This window comes from Actinia tenebrosa, unplaced genomic scaffold (genome assembly GCF_029948245.1).
Source record: "Actinia tenebrosa isolate PJP-AT-01 unplaced genomic scaffold, QUT_ActTen_1.0 PGA_scaffold16__25_contigs__length_10494907, whole genome shotgun sequence".
Lineage (NCBI taxonomy): Eukaryota > Metazoa > Cnidaria > Anthozoa > Actiniaria > Actiniidae > Actinia > Actinia tenebrosa.
In genome coordinates, this window is record NW_028292576.1 from 2,665,109 (window position 1) to 2,680,212 (window position 15,104).

The 15,104-nt window shown below is 37.8% G+C and overlaps 4 protein-coding genes across 8 annotated transcripts; all 4 read right to left on the reverse strand.

Moving 5' to 3' along the window:
- Window positions 1-16: 16 nt before the first annotated feature.
- On the reverse strand, window positions 17-4,367 carry LOC148910577 (E3 ubiquitin-protein ligase TRIM45-like). Of its 4 annotated transcripts, none has more exons than XM_089031333.1 (3): window positions 1,425-4,367; window positions 705-831; window positions 17-39 (listed from the first exon to the last, which is right to left on the reverse strand). In XM_089031333.1, the coding sequence occupies exon 1, from the start codon at window positions 4,046-4,048 to the stop codon at window positions 1,898-1,900; it is 2,151 nt and encodes a 716-aa protein (XP_088887459.1). In that variant the 5' UTR covers window positions 4,049-4,367; the 3' UTR covers window positions 17-39; window positions 705-831; window positions 1,425-1,897. The 4 variants fall into 4 exon arrangements, with proteins under 4 accessions (XP_088887459.1, XP_088887461.1, XP_088887458.1 ...); XM_089031335.1 differs by lacking the exon at window positions 17-39 and having other exon boundaries at window positions 46-831; window positions 1,425-1,668; window positions 2,293-4,365; XM_089031332.1 differs by lacking the exon at window positions 17-39 and having other exon boundaries at window positions 46-831.
- Window positions 4,368-4,534: 167 nt separating this feature from the next.
- LOC148910578 (uncharacterized) lies at window positions 4,535-7,354 on the reverse strand. Its single transcript, XM_089031337.1, has one exon. It carries the CDS (start codon window positions 7,122-7,124, stop codon window positions 5,961-5,963), a length of 1,164 nt encoding a protein of 387 aa, XP_088887463.1. The 5' UTR covers window positions 7,125-7,354; the 3' UTR covers window positions 4,535-5,960.
- A 72-nt stretch (window positions 7,355-7,426) lies between these two features.
- On the reverse strand, window positions 7,427-8,849 carry LOC148910579 (substance-K receptor-like). The gene has a single exon (XM_089031338.1). It carries the CDS (start codon window positions 8,778-8,780, stop codon window positions 7,821-7,823), a length of 960 nt encoding a protein of 319 aa, XP_088887464.1. The 5' UTR covers window positions 8,781-8,849; the 3' UTR covers window positions 7,427-7,820.
- Window positions 8,812-15,077, reverse strand: LOC116301372 (E3 ubiquitin-protein ligase TRIM45-like). Of its 2 annotated transcripts, XM_089031336.1 has the most exons (2): window positions 13,185-15,077; window positions 8,812-8,905 (listed from the first exon to the last, which is right to left on the reverse strand). In XM_089031336.1, the coding sequence occupies exons 1-2, from the start codon at window positions 14,932-14,934 to the stop codon at window positions 8,871-8,873; spliced, it is 1,785 nt and encodes a 594-aa protein (XP_088887462.1). In that variant the 5' UTR covers window positions 14,935-15,077; the 3' UTR covers window positions 8,812-8,870. The 2 variants fall into 2 exon arrangements, with proteins under 2 accessions (XP_088887462.1, XP_031566275.2); XM_031710415.2 differs by lacking the exon at window positions 8,812-8,905 and having other exon boundaries at window positions 11,834-15,077.
- Between the last annotated feature and the right edge of the window lie 27 nt (window positions 15,078-15,104).

Consider the following 15,104-nt stretch of genomic DNA (forward strand, 5'->3'; position numbering starts at 1 on the left):
TTAATTTGTTGTCCTGCCATATTATCCTGCTCTCAGCCTCTAGATATGGAGAAAAAGTTATAATTGTAAACTTACTTCATTTCTAGTTGCCTATTGCTGTGGTTTTCATATCTATGCAGACAGCGAATTTTAAACATCGATGTGCAAAGAAGTGTTTTCAGCTATTATTTCAAAAACCCCATTCACAAATATTTGAATGACCAATTCCTAGCCAATGCTAAGATTTAAAGATTATGACCTTCATTTTAGTAGTTTCAAAACAAACTCAAATTTAAATTTCAAATAATAAATGAAATCTTCCAGCCATGATACAAACACATGAAGGAATGCTGAACTGCCTTTCCATGGTAATAGGTTAATAAATTTATACAAGGCAAAAGTGGTATAAGCATGTTGGTAAGCTCATACTTAAGCTGTGCTTTGATTTATTCTCATTCCACATATAGCTGCTAGTGAGATCAAATGTGCGGGAAGTAGGGGTGTTATAGCAGCCAGTATTTAATTCCTTGCCTTTCACCAACGCAACCTGAGTTTGAGCCTTGCCTTTCACCAACGCAACCTGAGTTTGAGCCTTGCCTTGCTTGGTTTTGTAGAGAGCAAAGATATTTGTAAGAACTCTCCTGTGCTTTGAGGGCTTATCTCTGGGTCCTCCAGTTTTTGTCCCTCCATAAAAATCAACTTCTAAACTCCAATTCGTGCTTTACCTGTGTTACCCTCCTAACCAGAAAGGTTTGGTTTTACACAGGTAGTTCATTTGCATGTGATTCTGGCTCATGGGCTCAGTGTTATACTAGGACTTCATCCATAAATTCCCTCCAAAGACAATATATGCTGGAATGATAACGTAAAAATAGTATGAATAGCAGATTTAAGTTTATAATGTCTACATCAGTCATGGGAGTTCTTATCATATAGTATTGACACAATATTCATAAAATGTTGAATGAAAGCTATCAAACTATTGTATTGGTCCACGTTGAGTACTCAGCACTTCGATTCCAATATGAATTAGACCCACTTTCGATTGTAAATATAAGAACTAGAAAATCGTTTCTGATAAGCTTCAATTGAAAAAAAAATGATGCTGTAGACAAAAGATCGAGATTATAAAGCATAAACACAATAGCAAGACAATCGCAACCCGGGACGATCCTTCCCCTTGTTTAGGAGGCCTACCATATTAAATATAAAATCTAAATACAATCTGAATTTCAGATAATGCTTCAACTAAGTAAACCACTTGGAGTTTTAGTTGTTTTTTTCCATAATCTAAAGCGAATATATCGAACAGGCTAGCTTAACCTAGCGAGGATTTCACACCTCCATCTTGATCAGAGTGAAAGGCGTAACGTAAAGGAACATTAACTTAGGTTACGCTCAAGATTATGTCTATAATAATCACAGATAAAGACACAATACATTACCTGGTAATTATTCTTGAGAGTGCTTCGAGGTTTACATTATTTTCAAGAGTTGTGACTAGCCGCCTACTTTCTCTGGTAAGTGTAGCGTGGTTAACGTGTCCGTAGTCTTGCCAGCCCGGGTCCCCAGGGGAGATGACGATACGAAGACACGATCACCATGCAATATCATTGGTAGATACTAGAACGCATCTTATTGGCCAATAGATCAGAAGACATCTCTGCCATCGAGGACACAACCACCACGCTACAACAAAAAACAAATGGGAAACTAGGTGCTAATCTGACGCTCGGAGACTGGGCAAAGCATTTGGCTGTCGTTTCGTGTGAGAATGTCGGCGGCTAAACTAGAAAGTTCTAAAAAGCTATTGACATTTAAAATATTGTAAAAACATCATAAGATACAACTGATTGATCAATAGTGATATGAGTATAACGATGGTTATATATAGACATTAATAATAGATCAGACAATTCTACTTTACACACCAGACACCAGAACCATACGTACTAACTAATAACTGACCATCCTGTAAGACAGTTATATAATAAGGTTCATTGATTACATCACAAGTCCTTCCTACGAAACGACCATCCAATGTGAATTTTCGTACGCGGTTATTACCATAATCACACACCAGTAGATGATGGTCATTATCAATAGCTAGGCCACGTGGTATATTCAGCTGACCATCAGCACTGCCTTCACCACCGATCGTCGATATTCTAGTCGATACGTTACCTTTTTTCTCAAATACATAAATAACGTGATTATTACCATCACTGACGTAAAATAGTCCATCATGTGTTATCACATCATATGGATTAAACTTGTCCTGTGTTGTTAAACCAAACTGATATTGATAGTCACCTTCTCTTGTGAAGACTTGAACACGATGATTACCAGTATCACACACAATGATGTTACCATGGTCATCAACGTGTACTCCCCATGGATTACTTAACTCTCCATCACTGTTACCATGGTTACCAAAGGTCTTTACCAATGTCCCTGTTGAAGTGTTTACTATACATATTCTATGATTATTACTGTCTGCTATGACTAAATCTGTATCATTCAGAAATGCTACACCTACAGGAAAAAACAACTGTCCCTGTGCACTACCTGTACTACCATACGTCAGTAAGAGATCTCTATCAGAGGTGAATACATGGACACAATGAGAAAACCAATTGGAAACAGCGATCCTGCTGTTGTCTCTGCTTACTGCTATAACTGTCAACCAACTAGATCCTATATCTACCCCTTTCGTGTTAAACTGTTCGGTTGTTCTCATCTGTTGTGGCTTGACATTCACCACTAGTGGACTGTTAGATACATGATTCCCATTCACTTGAACCTCTGCTGTCAACTGACCAGCTACTTTAGCCATGAATTCTTCTTCTAATTTACCATCAGTTCTCACATGTTTCTTTTCTATTTTCACATTATCTTTAGGTGTGATTTGCACGTCTATGACATCCCTTGGATCGTGATTGACTTCTCCTGTAGAGGTTTTAGTTGTCAATATTAGCTTTTCTTTCTTTAAAGCTTCTGTCTCAGATTGTACTTCAATAGTGCTCTCCTCGTGGTCTGTTTTCAAACAAGTTCGTATTTCTCCCAGCCCTGAACTATTCATTTCTTGCACCAGCTGTTCGTTAGGAGCAAACTCAACTCGAGAAGACGGTAAAATGTGGTTGAAGATGAAATTCTTCGAGCACTGTGTCTCTTGAATGTTCATCATTTCACTTGCAAGTCCTCTTTCCATCACATTTTTGATATATTCCTTGACGGCTGGAATATTATGAATTATATTCAAGTTTGTTGTGGCTGTGTTCAGCTTTTCATCGATTTGTCTCAGCAATTCTCGTTCGTTTTCTTGCAGTATTTCGATGATCTTCTTGGTTTTGTCTTTCACTTCTCGTTTGGCATTTTCACCTTGTTGCTTAATTGTGTTAGCAATGTCTTCTTGTTGTTGCTTCTCATTGTCATCTAATCTCAACTGCTCTAGTACCTGCAGATGCTTTGACAATACAGCTTTTTTAATCGAAGCAAACTTATCTAAAGACATTGTCTTACGATCCTTGTGATCGTGTTTCAAGCATGTCAAGCAAATCATGTCCTCACAGTCTTCGCAGAATAACTCTAACCTCTGTTGAAGGTGACTTTTACAAGCATTTTCTCTTGTTATTATGACATTAATATCTTTTTTCTTCAAATCAGCCAGACGAACGACCTTGTGATCCGCTTTGATAGGCTCTGAATGGTATTTCTCGCATTTCTCACACGTTGAGCTATCACAGTCAAAACAATACCAAGCTGCTGTCAAATGACCCTCAGAAACAGAACAAACCTTTTCTCCTTCTACCAACGCCAGACCCTTCAAGATTCTAGAATGAAGTAGACTTGTCTTTAGATCTTCTACGCTGCTTGGTTCTGGTAGAGGAGTTTGTGATGTACATCGAGGACACTTGAAAATGTTGACTTCGTCGATCAGCTCTGCGTGTTTTTTAATACAAGTCTTGCAAAATGTGTGAAAACAAGGCAAGATCTTTGGTTCTGTGAGTGTATCATTACACAAAGAACATCGGACTTCCTTCTTAAGATCGTCCACAAACGATTCCATGTTGATAAGAGTCAAGGGAGTCGATTGAATAAAGTTGTTTGTAAACGTATTAGCAGACGATTCTTGGAAATGAGCGTGACCCTTAAATTCCTAAAAATGATGTGAAAATACTACATAGCGTGAGTTACCTTTATTTATTAAGGGGAACGCCTGGGAGCTTTGAATCTGAGTTTGACTTTTCGCTGTTTTGCTTTTGGTCGTTTGACAAATCGCCTGAAAACAAAACGGCAAAACGGAGAAATGTCAAAAGCAAAAGTCTTTCGTGACAAAATGCAGGATGATAAAATGCGAAAAGCGAAAGTCTTTCATGACAAAATGCTGGACGACAAAGTTGCTTGAGACGAAATGTCAAAATGTCTTGTGACAAAATAACAATAGGAAATTAATTTAAAAGACAAACTCACTTTGTAATATGATCCTAAATCACTTTGACTTTTGAACTTTTGACATTTTTGATTTTGACTTTTTTATGTTTTTTATGTATCATTTCTCAACTTTTCTAAATCTTTATTTACACTACTATGGTCATTAATATCTTTTTACAATTGTTTGTATTACACATTATAGTCTTCAGTTACTCTCTCCACATACTTCTTTACGCTCTAGTCACTACATTTCTTGCTACACAGGCTTAACAATATTCTTCTATCCGTCTCCTCTCCTACCTTAGCTGGGGTCCAAATACCCCTGTGTTATACGTACATTTTTCTTATTTTCTAATCTTATTTCCCCCCTTGATTCTATGCTTTAAAATATTGTATATACGAAATCACTCATACTCCCACATGCTTATACGTCACAGTGCTGATCTATATACAGTTAAATGATTGAATAAATATTTGAATTAGTCAGAAGTTTCTATATAACAACCGTCTTAGTAGTTTTCTTTGGACTTCTTTTCCACATCAATAAACTATTCGCCCTCTGTTGATCTCTTCTGTTACTCCCTCGTCCGGAGCTGCCTTCTCCTCGTATAATCCCAGAGATGTGAGCTTTGAAGACAGCCCTCGAGTTCTTGGTCAGCATCAAGTACAAAAAAGGGTTGATAGCACTATTGGCATGCGCTAACCAGAAGAACAGAAGTTTGATAAACTCAGGCACACACATGTAAATGTCAGTATTGAACGCGCCTATAAAATGCATGATATGAACAGGAAGCCAACCAAGTGCAAAGATGGTTACTATGGTAACGAGTTTCTTTATAATGCCTTTAGTTTCTGTTTATGGTAACATTCCAAGACCGAAGTGCATTGTGGGTCATAGTGACATTGTCTAAAGTAGGATTAATAATAATTATTTATTCTATTTTTAGTTTATTTTATCTGAAACAATATACTAACTACATGAAGAGAGTTGCTGTATATTTACTTTTTATCTCAAATTCACGAGACCCACAATGCCCATTGGTCTTGGAATGCACCCTATTCAGTATGTAGTATTCATTAAAAAATGACTGTTATGAATATCGCGTTCTGGTTGGTTGGGAGCGCGTGCTTTATTAGAGCACATTGGACACGCGGGCACTTTCCATTGCGTTATTCCTATCTATTATTGTAATTTGTATTTTATAGACGAAATAAAAAACTTGCTTCCAGTGCTGTGTGCAGTCATAAAGCACTTGGGGGTTGGCAGAACACTTGAGAAGTGTCCACTTGAGAAGTGTCTCCGCTACGTGTCATGCTTCTCCTAACACTTCTCTCGTGTTCTGCCAATCACCGCTTGCTTTACAGCACACAGCACGCGTGCGCGTTTTCTATTTCTTCAGTATTCAATCTTTTTGAAATAGCTGTATTGAAATGGTTTTTAGTGATTAAATCTCGGTATGTATATAATATAACATATAAGTTATTGATCAATGGTGATATGAGTAAACGATGGTTATATATAGAAATTAATAGTAGATCAGACAATTCTACTTTACACACCACACACCAGAACTATGCGTACTAACTAATAACTGACCATCCTTTAAAACAGTCACACATTGAGGGAGTTCGATTACATCACAAGTCTTTCCTACAAAACGACCATCCAATGTGAATTTGTGTACGCGGTTATTACTATGATCACACACCAGTAGATGATGGTCATTATCAATAGCCAGGCCCAATGGTCCATTCAGCTCACCATCAGCAATGCCTTTACCACCGATTGTCGATATTCTAGTCGGTACGTTACCTTTCTTCTCAAATACATGAATAACGTGATTACTGCGATCACTGACGTAAAACAGTCCATCATGTGTGATTACATCATATGGATTAAACTTGTCCTGTGTTGTCAAACCAAACTGATATTGATACTCACCGTCTCTTGTGAAGACTTGAACACGATGATTATCAGTATCACACACAATGATGTTACCATCGTCATCAACGTGTACTCCGTGTGGATAACGAAACTCTCCATCACTGTTACCTTGGTTACCAAAGGTATTTACCAATGTCCCTGTTGAAGTGTTCACTATACATATTCTATGATTACCAAAGTCTGCTATGACTAAATCTGTATCATTCAGAAATGCTAAACCTCCAGGATAAGACAACTGTCCCTGTGCTCTACCTGGACTACCATACGTCCGTAAGAGATCTCTATCAATGGTGAATACATGGACACAACGAGAAGACCAATTGGCAACAGCGATCCTGGTGTTGTCAATGCTTACTGCTATACCTGTCAACGAACTAGATCCTATATCTACACCTTTCGTGTTAAACTGTCCTGCTGTTCTCATCTGTTGTGGCTTGACATTCACCAATAGTGGACTGTTAGATACATGATTCCCATTCACTTGAACCTCTGCTGTCAACTGACCAGGTACCTTACCCATGAATTCAACTTCTACTTTACCATCAGTTCTCGCAACTTTCTTTTCTATTTTCACGTTTTCTTTAGGTGTGATTTGCACGTCTATGACATCTCTTGGATCATGATTGACTTCTCCTGTAGAGGTTTTGGTTGTCAGTATTAGCTTTTGTTTCTTTAAAGCTTCTGTCTCAGATTGTACTTCAATAGTGCTCTTCGTGTGGTCTGTTTTCAAACAAGTTCGTATTTCTCCCAGCCCTGAACTATTCATTTCTTGCACCAGCTGTTCGTTAGGAGCAAACTCAACTCGAGAAGACGGTAAAATGTGGTTGAAGATGAAATTCAAGGCAAGATCTTTGGTTCTGTGAGTGTATCATTACACAAAGAACATCGGACTTCCTTCTTAAGATCGTCCACAAACGATTCCATGTTGATAAGAGTCGAGGGAGTTGGTTGAATAAAGTTGTTTGTGAACGTATTAGCAGACGATTCTTGGAAATGACCGTGACCCTTGAATTCCTAGAAATGATGTCACGCTAATAATGCATAAATTAGGACACAGGGTAACCATGCTCAGTCAGTTCTTTGGTTATGTTCTCAACTTTTCTAAATCTTTATTTACACTACTATAATCATTAATATCTTTTTACATTTGTTTGTATTACATATATAGTCTTCCGTTACTCTCTTACCACATACTTCTTTACGCTCTAGTCACTACATTCCTTGCTACACAGGCTTGACAATCTCCTTCTACCCGTCTCCTCTCTCTACCTTAGCTGGGATCCAAATACCCCTGTGTTATACGTACATTTTTCTTATTTTCTAATCTTATTTCCCCCCTTGATTCTATGCTTTAAAATATTGTATATACGAAATCACTCATACTCCCACATGCTTATACGTCACAGTGCTGATCTATATACAGTTAAATGATTGAATAAATATTTGAATTAGTCAGAAGTTTCTATATAACAACCGTCTTAGTAGTTTTCTTTGGACTTCTTTTCCACATCAATAAACTATTCGCCCTCTGTTGATCTCTTCTGTTACTCCCTCGTCCGGAGCTGCCTTCTCCTCGTATAATCCCAGAGATGTGAGCTTTGAAGACAGCCCTCGAGTTCTTGGTCAGCATCAAGTACAAAAAAGGGTTGATAGCACTATTGGCATGCGCTAACCAGAAGAACAGAAGTTTGATAAACTCAGGCACACACATGTAAATGTCAGTATTGAACGCGCCTATAAAATGCATGATATGAACAGGAAGCCAACCAAGTGCAAAGATGGTTACTATGGTAACGAGTTTCTTTATAATGCCTTTTTTCTGTTTGTGAAGTCTACGGTTATACTCGTCGATTTCTTCCCCAAAGGGAGCCTTTTTCCAAAGAAGACAGACGATGATGGAGTAGAGAATGGTCATGGTCCAAACCGGAAACGCGTAAGTGATGGCGAACTTTATAACCATCTCGATAATAAGGTACTTTCGCCAGTCGCTGTGAATGGAGCAAAAGTACTGACCGTACAAGTAAACCAGGTCCATCCTTATCAGTTCAGTAACCGACATTAACCCCGCCAATATCCATATGACTGCAATCACTAGCTTGACAGCTGGAATAGACAGCGGTCGCTTGAGAACCTTGGTGGTTGCTAGGTAACGCTCGATAGCAATGACAGTCATAGTCGTAGTTGATACCAATATACAGACGAGGATTATGAAGTTTGACACTTTGCAAAGAAATAAGCCAAAAAATCCAGGAAACCAACGAACTTCTACGTAAAGATAGGCAATGTTGTTAGGGACGGAGAAAATGGCGTCTATCATGTCCGCTATTGCCATGTTGACGACAAGAAAGTTGAAGGAAACTTTCATTTTATTTTTGGTGCGGATCAAGTGAATGACAAAGGAGTTGCCTGTGACAGCGGACATGCGCAACAGTCAGCCCGATTCGTGCCGCTTCATTCATCCTGGCTTCACAGCTGGTTCCAGGCTGAATACTGCTGCGTGGAGTCGTGAAGTTTAGCGTATTGTTTGACATTGTGATTTACTGGATGCTGTTGGAGAAAGAAAAGATGCCTTTAGAAGTATGTTGATACTTTGACCATAAAGCTGTCATCCATTCATCCATCCGTCCGTCCGTCCGTCCGTCCGTCCGTCCATCCATCCATCAGTCTTACAGAAGAATTATCTCAATCAAAAAATAAAATAATTAATAACGACTTAAAGCGGGTTGATCGCATTAAAATTTTAGAAAATGGTTTTGATTCAAAAACTTTTCCAGACCTCAACCTCATAGCACTCATTTTTTTTTCAGGTACCCCCGCCCGCCTCCTTCAATCGTTTTTAAAAATTCTTCCAATCCTCCCAATTTGAGAGCCCTCCATTTTCTCCTTAACCCCCCCCCCCCTCCCCTTTCCCCCCTCACCTCCTTCCGACTTAAATAATGACTGGTATCTAAAGAAATGCATTAAGTCAGTGCAGTTTTTAATGGGCTTTTTTACTAAAGTGCTCACTACTTAACTAGAACATCTTTACCAGAAATACAATCCATTCGAGTGCTTAAAAGCCGGGTTATTAATATTTATTTTGCTTAAGGCTTTTGATGCTTTGTTGATTAATTTGATATGTGAGTTGCCCTATGGCAGGTTAAAAAAACGCTTGGGGAGAGGGGGTGTGTGGGAGGATAATCTAAAACGCTATTCGTGTAGAAACAATCTGTTTTACATCTGTTCATAACCGCACGCGAACTTCACTGTGTATGAGTCAGTAAAATAAATGCAAAATCGGTCGAGGTCCGAATACTCCTTTTCACAGTTCCATTCAGTGACCACGAATAATAGTTTCTAGCCGAGGCTGGAGTTACCGCGCATGATAAATTGTAGTTTTGCTATGCGCGGAAACTCCAGCCTCGGCTAGGAACTATTATTTGTGGTCACTGAATGGAACTGTATAAAGGAGTATTGAAGGAGTTCAGTCAAAGTTATAAAACGGATCGAAATATAGCGACTACTTTGAATAGCTATTGTTCTTCACTGACCAGCGACTGACTAGCCTCTCGTACACGTGAAAACGCTCTTACGTTTCCACGTGAACACAAGGATAGTCAGTTGCTAGTCAGTGAAGAACAACAGTTTATTCAAATTGGTAGCCTTATTACCATTCGGCGTATTAACAGTCCCACGCTTTTACCTTTTATTGTATTTCATTTGTTCTTTTCTTTTAACTTGTTTCATTCAGTGTCTATAGATCGCGCGAAACAAAGATAACGAATCTATTAATTCAATCATCCGTGTTAAGAATGTGAACATGTGAAATGAGCTTCATATGTGCACCATATTAAAGTGAGTTTTGTGGTGGATTATGCAACACAAGGAATATTCCAATGAATCACTCACCGGAATTGAACTTCAATCTTAGAACTGATCAAGGTAACCTGATAGTCAGTCATTATCGTCCTAGACTTAAGGTGGCTCCATGGGGTTTTCTTTCAACTTTCCTTTCTTTCCTTTCAACTTCAAATCGCAAATACGCGGACGCAAAAAATTTATTGGGGAAAAAATCTTTTGGATGTTTTAAAGAAAGATGAGAATTTCGAAGGAGCATGTTTTTACAGAAATCGGAATGAATATAAAACTGCTATACTATAAGAATTGGTGCGTTTGCTTTGCGACTCATTTCTCTATTTTTTTTTACCAAAGTCTCTATTGATTATCTATAGTGTCAATTTTAATCTAAAAGCCATCTAACAGTAAAGCATCGCCTTGTTAGAAGACAGAAGTGATGATTTGGGTTCAAAATTAAGACTCCTGCACGAATATTAGTTTCACATTGACTTTAAAATGTACCTTGAGATTTGAGAACATAATTAAGATTTATATCACTGTATGGACGCTAAAACCAGGTATTTTTAAGGTTTTAGGATACGTTTACGACCACTATGTGCGCAAACTTAAATAACGCGCTGGCTTTATAGTATAACACAAACAATGCATACATTTTCTGAAAGCTGAGTAAATATAGTTTATGAAGAAATTTTCAAAATACGATTTTTTTAATTGTTGTTCACATTATTGCCCTCGAAGCGAAATTTGACCATGCCTCAGTGAAAACGTTAACGGACACGTACATTTTAAGCTATGTTTGCGAAAAATGGCTTAACATACTCAGGACATAATAAGCTCAAAAAGGATGTCCCAGATTTTTGATATCTGTTTTCTATCTCTCGCTATTTTTGATCAAAGTTCAGCGATCGCTTTTGGAGTGTTGTTTACAGTAAAAAGCGTCATAACTTTGGAAAGAAATTAAATTTCAAAATTCGGAGACACTATTTTTTGGATCATGAGTTACTTTATAAACCCTCCAAATTAAAAAAAAAATCGAATGAAATCCAAGGGACTTTTAGCTTTTTGGAGTTGAGGTTTTAGCGGCAAAAAAGATTCGAGAAAAACACATTTCTTTGTTTGGAGCCGGAAGCTGCAGGGAGCCACGATGGTGTTGGGCAAAACACCTTGAGCCTTCCATTTTGTCATCACTTGTCAAATTATCATTTGTTCTGGACGATCGCAATGTAGGATCTTTTTACAATGACAAAGGAGCATGACAGATGTGCATATATTAAGCGACGGTACATTTCCGGTCTTGATAAAGTCACGATTTCAATTTTTCTCAAAATTTTGGCTTTTTCCATTTAAAAATTGCAAGAAGTTTCCCAAACATATGAAAGATAAAAGTTTAAAATTACGAAATTTAAAAAAAAAAAAAATTTTTTTTCGAGCAATTCGTCATTTTTCGTATCCTAATACCTTAAGTGAAGTGATGGATATTGTTTCTAGCTAAACTAATTTCGCCTGGTATCTATGCAGTAGGATAGTTATATCATGAAAATTCGAAATACTTTAGTCCTCCTGCTTGTTTGATTACGTATTTAGATTTTCGAGTTGAGGAGGAAAAACACGTTTAAACTGATTAAATCCAAATTCTAATTACACAGCTAAGATTTCTTTACTTTATTTCACATTTTGACGATTTTATTGAGCTTTTTAAGTATGGCCATACATTTTGTAATAAAATGACACTACAGAAACCTAGCTTGGGCTACCTGTGATTAATCCCGCCTAAAAATCGTTAATTATCCTGTTTGGTAATCAGAATCCACCGTAGTCTTCTCAGCCTTCATTATTTTCGGTCCCAGATTCTTACGAGTTCTCTCGTGAGGATCTGGGACCGAAACAAATCAATCAATCAATCAATAAACTTTATTTTAACAGGGTGACGTATTAACTCAGTGAGTTATCTAACTTACAGCCCTCACTACACACAAAGCTACGAATTGTAAAACTATAGCGATTAAAAGTTAATATACAAGTGTAGATAATTTAGAATACAATTGTATAAGATAATGAAAAATACTAAACAACAACAAGAAATAAAGTTAACATACATACTTAAATATTGATCATATGCTACTAATATATATTACCAAGTGATACAGTTAATGGCGGCTGAAAAGGAGACTAAAACCACCGTTGCAGAAACCTTGATTATAACAGAAATTAATGAGGAACTGGGTGCTAATATGGCGCTCGGAGATTGGGCAAAGCACTAGGGTAGAAGTCTGTGTAGACAGGAATCGTTTACACTATAGCAAATAGACTTTTCGGTTTGAGCGTAATATTTTCAAATTTAAGAACACGTTTGTCATTCTCCTGAGAATATGGTACATCCAATCAAAAGTCACGTCAGGCTTTTGTTCACGTGTTACATATCAGAAGCTGTCAGCATTTGGTTGTGGTTTCGTGTGAGAATTTAGGCGACTAAACTAGAAAGTTCGAGTTCAAAACATATTGACAATAATATTATAAAAACATAAGATACAACTTATTGATCAATAGTGATATGAGTATAACGATGGTTGTATATAGACATTATACAGACAATTCTACTTTACACACCAGACACCATAACCATTCGTACTAACTAATAACTGACCATCCTTTAAAACAGTTATAAATGTAGGGTACTTGATTACATCAAAAGTCCTTCCTACGAAACGACCATCCAATGTGAATTTGTGTACGCGGTTATTACTATGATCACACACCAGTAGATGATGGTCATTATCAATAGCCACGCCCCATGGTCCATTCAGCTCACCATCAGCAATGCCTTTACCACCGATTGTCGATATTCTAGTCGGTACGTTACCTTTCTTCTCAAATACATGAATAACGTGATTACTACCATCACTGACGTAAAACAGTCCATCATGTGTGATCACATCAAATGGATTAAACTTGTCTTGTGTTGTCAAACCAAACTGATATTGATACTCACCGTCTCTTGTGAAGACTTGAACACGATGATTATCAGTATCACACACAATGATGTTACCATCGTCATCAACGTGTACCCCGTGTGGATAACGAAACTCTCCATCACTGTTACCTTGGTTACCAAAGTTCTTTACCCATGTCCCTGTTGAAGTGTTCACTATACATATTCTATGATTACTATTGTCTGCTATGACTAAATCTGTATCATTCAGAAATGATAAACCTCCAGGATAAGACAACTGTCCCTGTGCTCTACCTGGACTACCATACGTCGGTAAGAGATCTCCATCAATGGTGAATACATGGACACAATGAGAAAACCAATTGGCAACAGCGATCCTGGTGTTGTCAATGCTTACTGCTATACCTGTCAACGAACTAGATCCTATATCTACACCTTTCGTGTTAAACTGTCCTGCTGTTCTCATCTGTTGTGGCTTGACATTCACCAATAGTGGACTGTTAGATACATGATTCCCATTCACTTGAACCTCTGCTGTCAACTGACCAGGTACCTTACCCATGAATTCAACCTCTACTTTACCATCAGTTCTCGCAACTTTCTTTTCTATTTTCACGTTTTCTTTAGGTGTGATTTGTACGTCTATGACATCCCTTGGATCATGATTGAGTTCTCCTGTAGAGGTTTTAGTTGTCAGTATTAGTTTTTCTTTCTTTAAAGCTTCTGTCCCAGATTTTACTTCAATAGTGCTCTTCTTGTGGTCTGTTTTCAAACAAGTTTGTATTTCTCCCAGCCCTGAATTCACTTGTTCCATCAGCCCTTGATTAGGATGAAATTCAATTTTTGAGGATGGTAAAAAGTAGTCGAAGATGAATTTCTCCGAGCAATGTGTCTCTTGAATGTTCGTCATTTCACTTGCCAGTCCTGTTTCCATCACATTCTTCATGTATTCCTTGACGGCTGGAATATTATGAATTATATTCAAGTTTGTTGTGGCTGTGTCCAACTTCTCATCGATTTGTCTCAGCAATTCTCTTTCGTTTTCTTGCAGCATTTCGATGATCTTCTTGGTTTTGTCTTTCACTTCTTGTTTGGCTTTTTCTCCTTGTTGTTTTATTGTATTAGCAATGTCTTCTTGTTGTTGCTTCTCCTTGTCATCTAATCTCAACTGCTCTAGTACCTGCAGATGCTTTGACAATACAGCTTTCTTGATCGAAGCAAACTTATCTAAAGACATCGGTTTATGATCCTTGTGATCGTGTTTCAAGCATGTCAAGCAAATCATGTCATCACAGTCTTCACAGAATAACTCTAGCCTGTGATGAGGGTGACTTTTACAAGGATTCTCTCTTGTTATTATGAACTCAATATCTTCTTTCTTCAAATCAGCAAGACGAACGACCTTGTGACATTTGATAAACTCTGAATGGCTCTTCTTGCATTCTTCGCAAATCGAGCGATCACAATCAAAACAATACCAAGATGCTGGAGAATGACTCTCAGAAACAGAACAAACCTTTTCTTCTTCTACCAACGCCAGACCCTTCAAGATTCTTGAATGAAGTAGACTTGACTGTAAATCTTCTACGCTGCTAGGTTCTGGTAGAGAAGTTTGTGATTTGCATCGAGGACACTTGAAGATGTTGACTTCGTCGATCAGCTCTGCGTGTCTTTTAATACAAGGCTTACAAAATGTGTGAAAACACGACAAGATCTTCGGTTCTATGAGTGTATCATTACACAAAGAACATTGGACCTCATTCTTAAGATCGTCCACAAACGATTCCATGTTGATAAGAGTCGAGGGAGTTGGTTGAATAATGTTGTTTGTGAACAATCAGGCGATTCTTGGAAATGAGCGTGACCTTTGAATTCCTAGAAATGATGTTACGCTATGTATGCATAAATTAGGACACAGGGTTACCACGCTCAGTATTTCTTTGGTTGGGTTCTCAACTT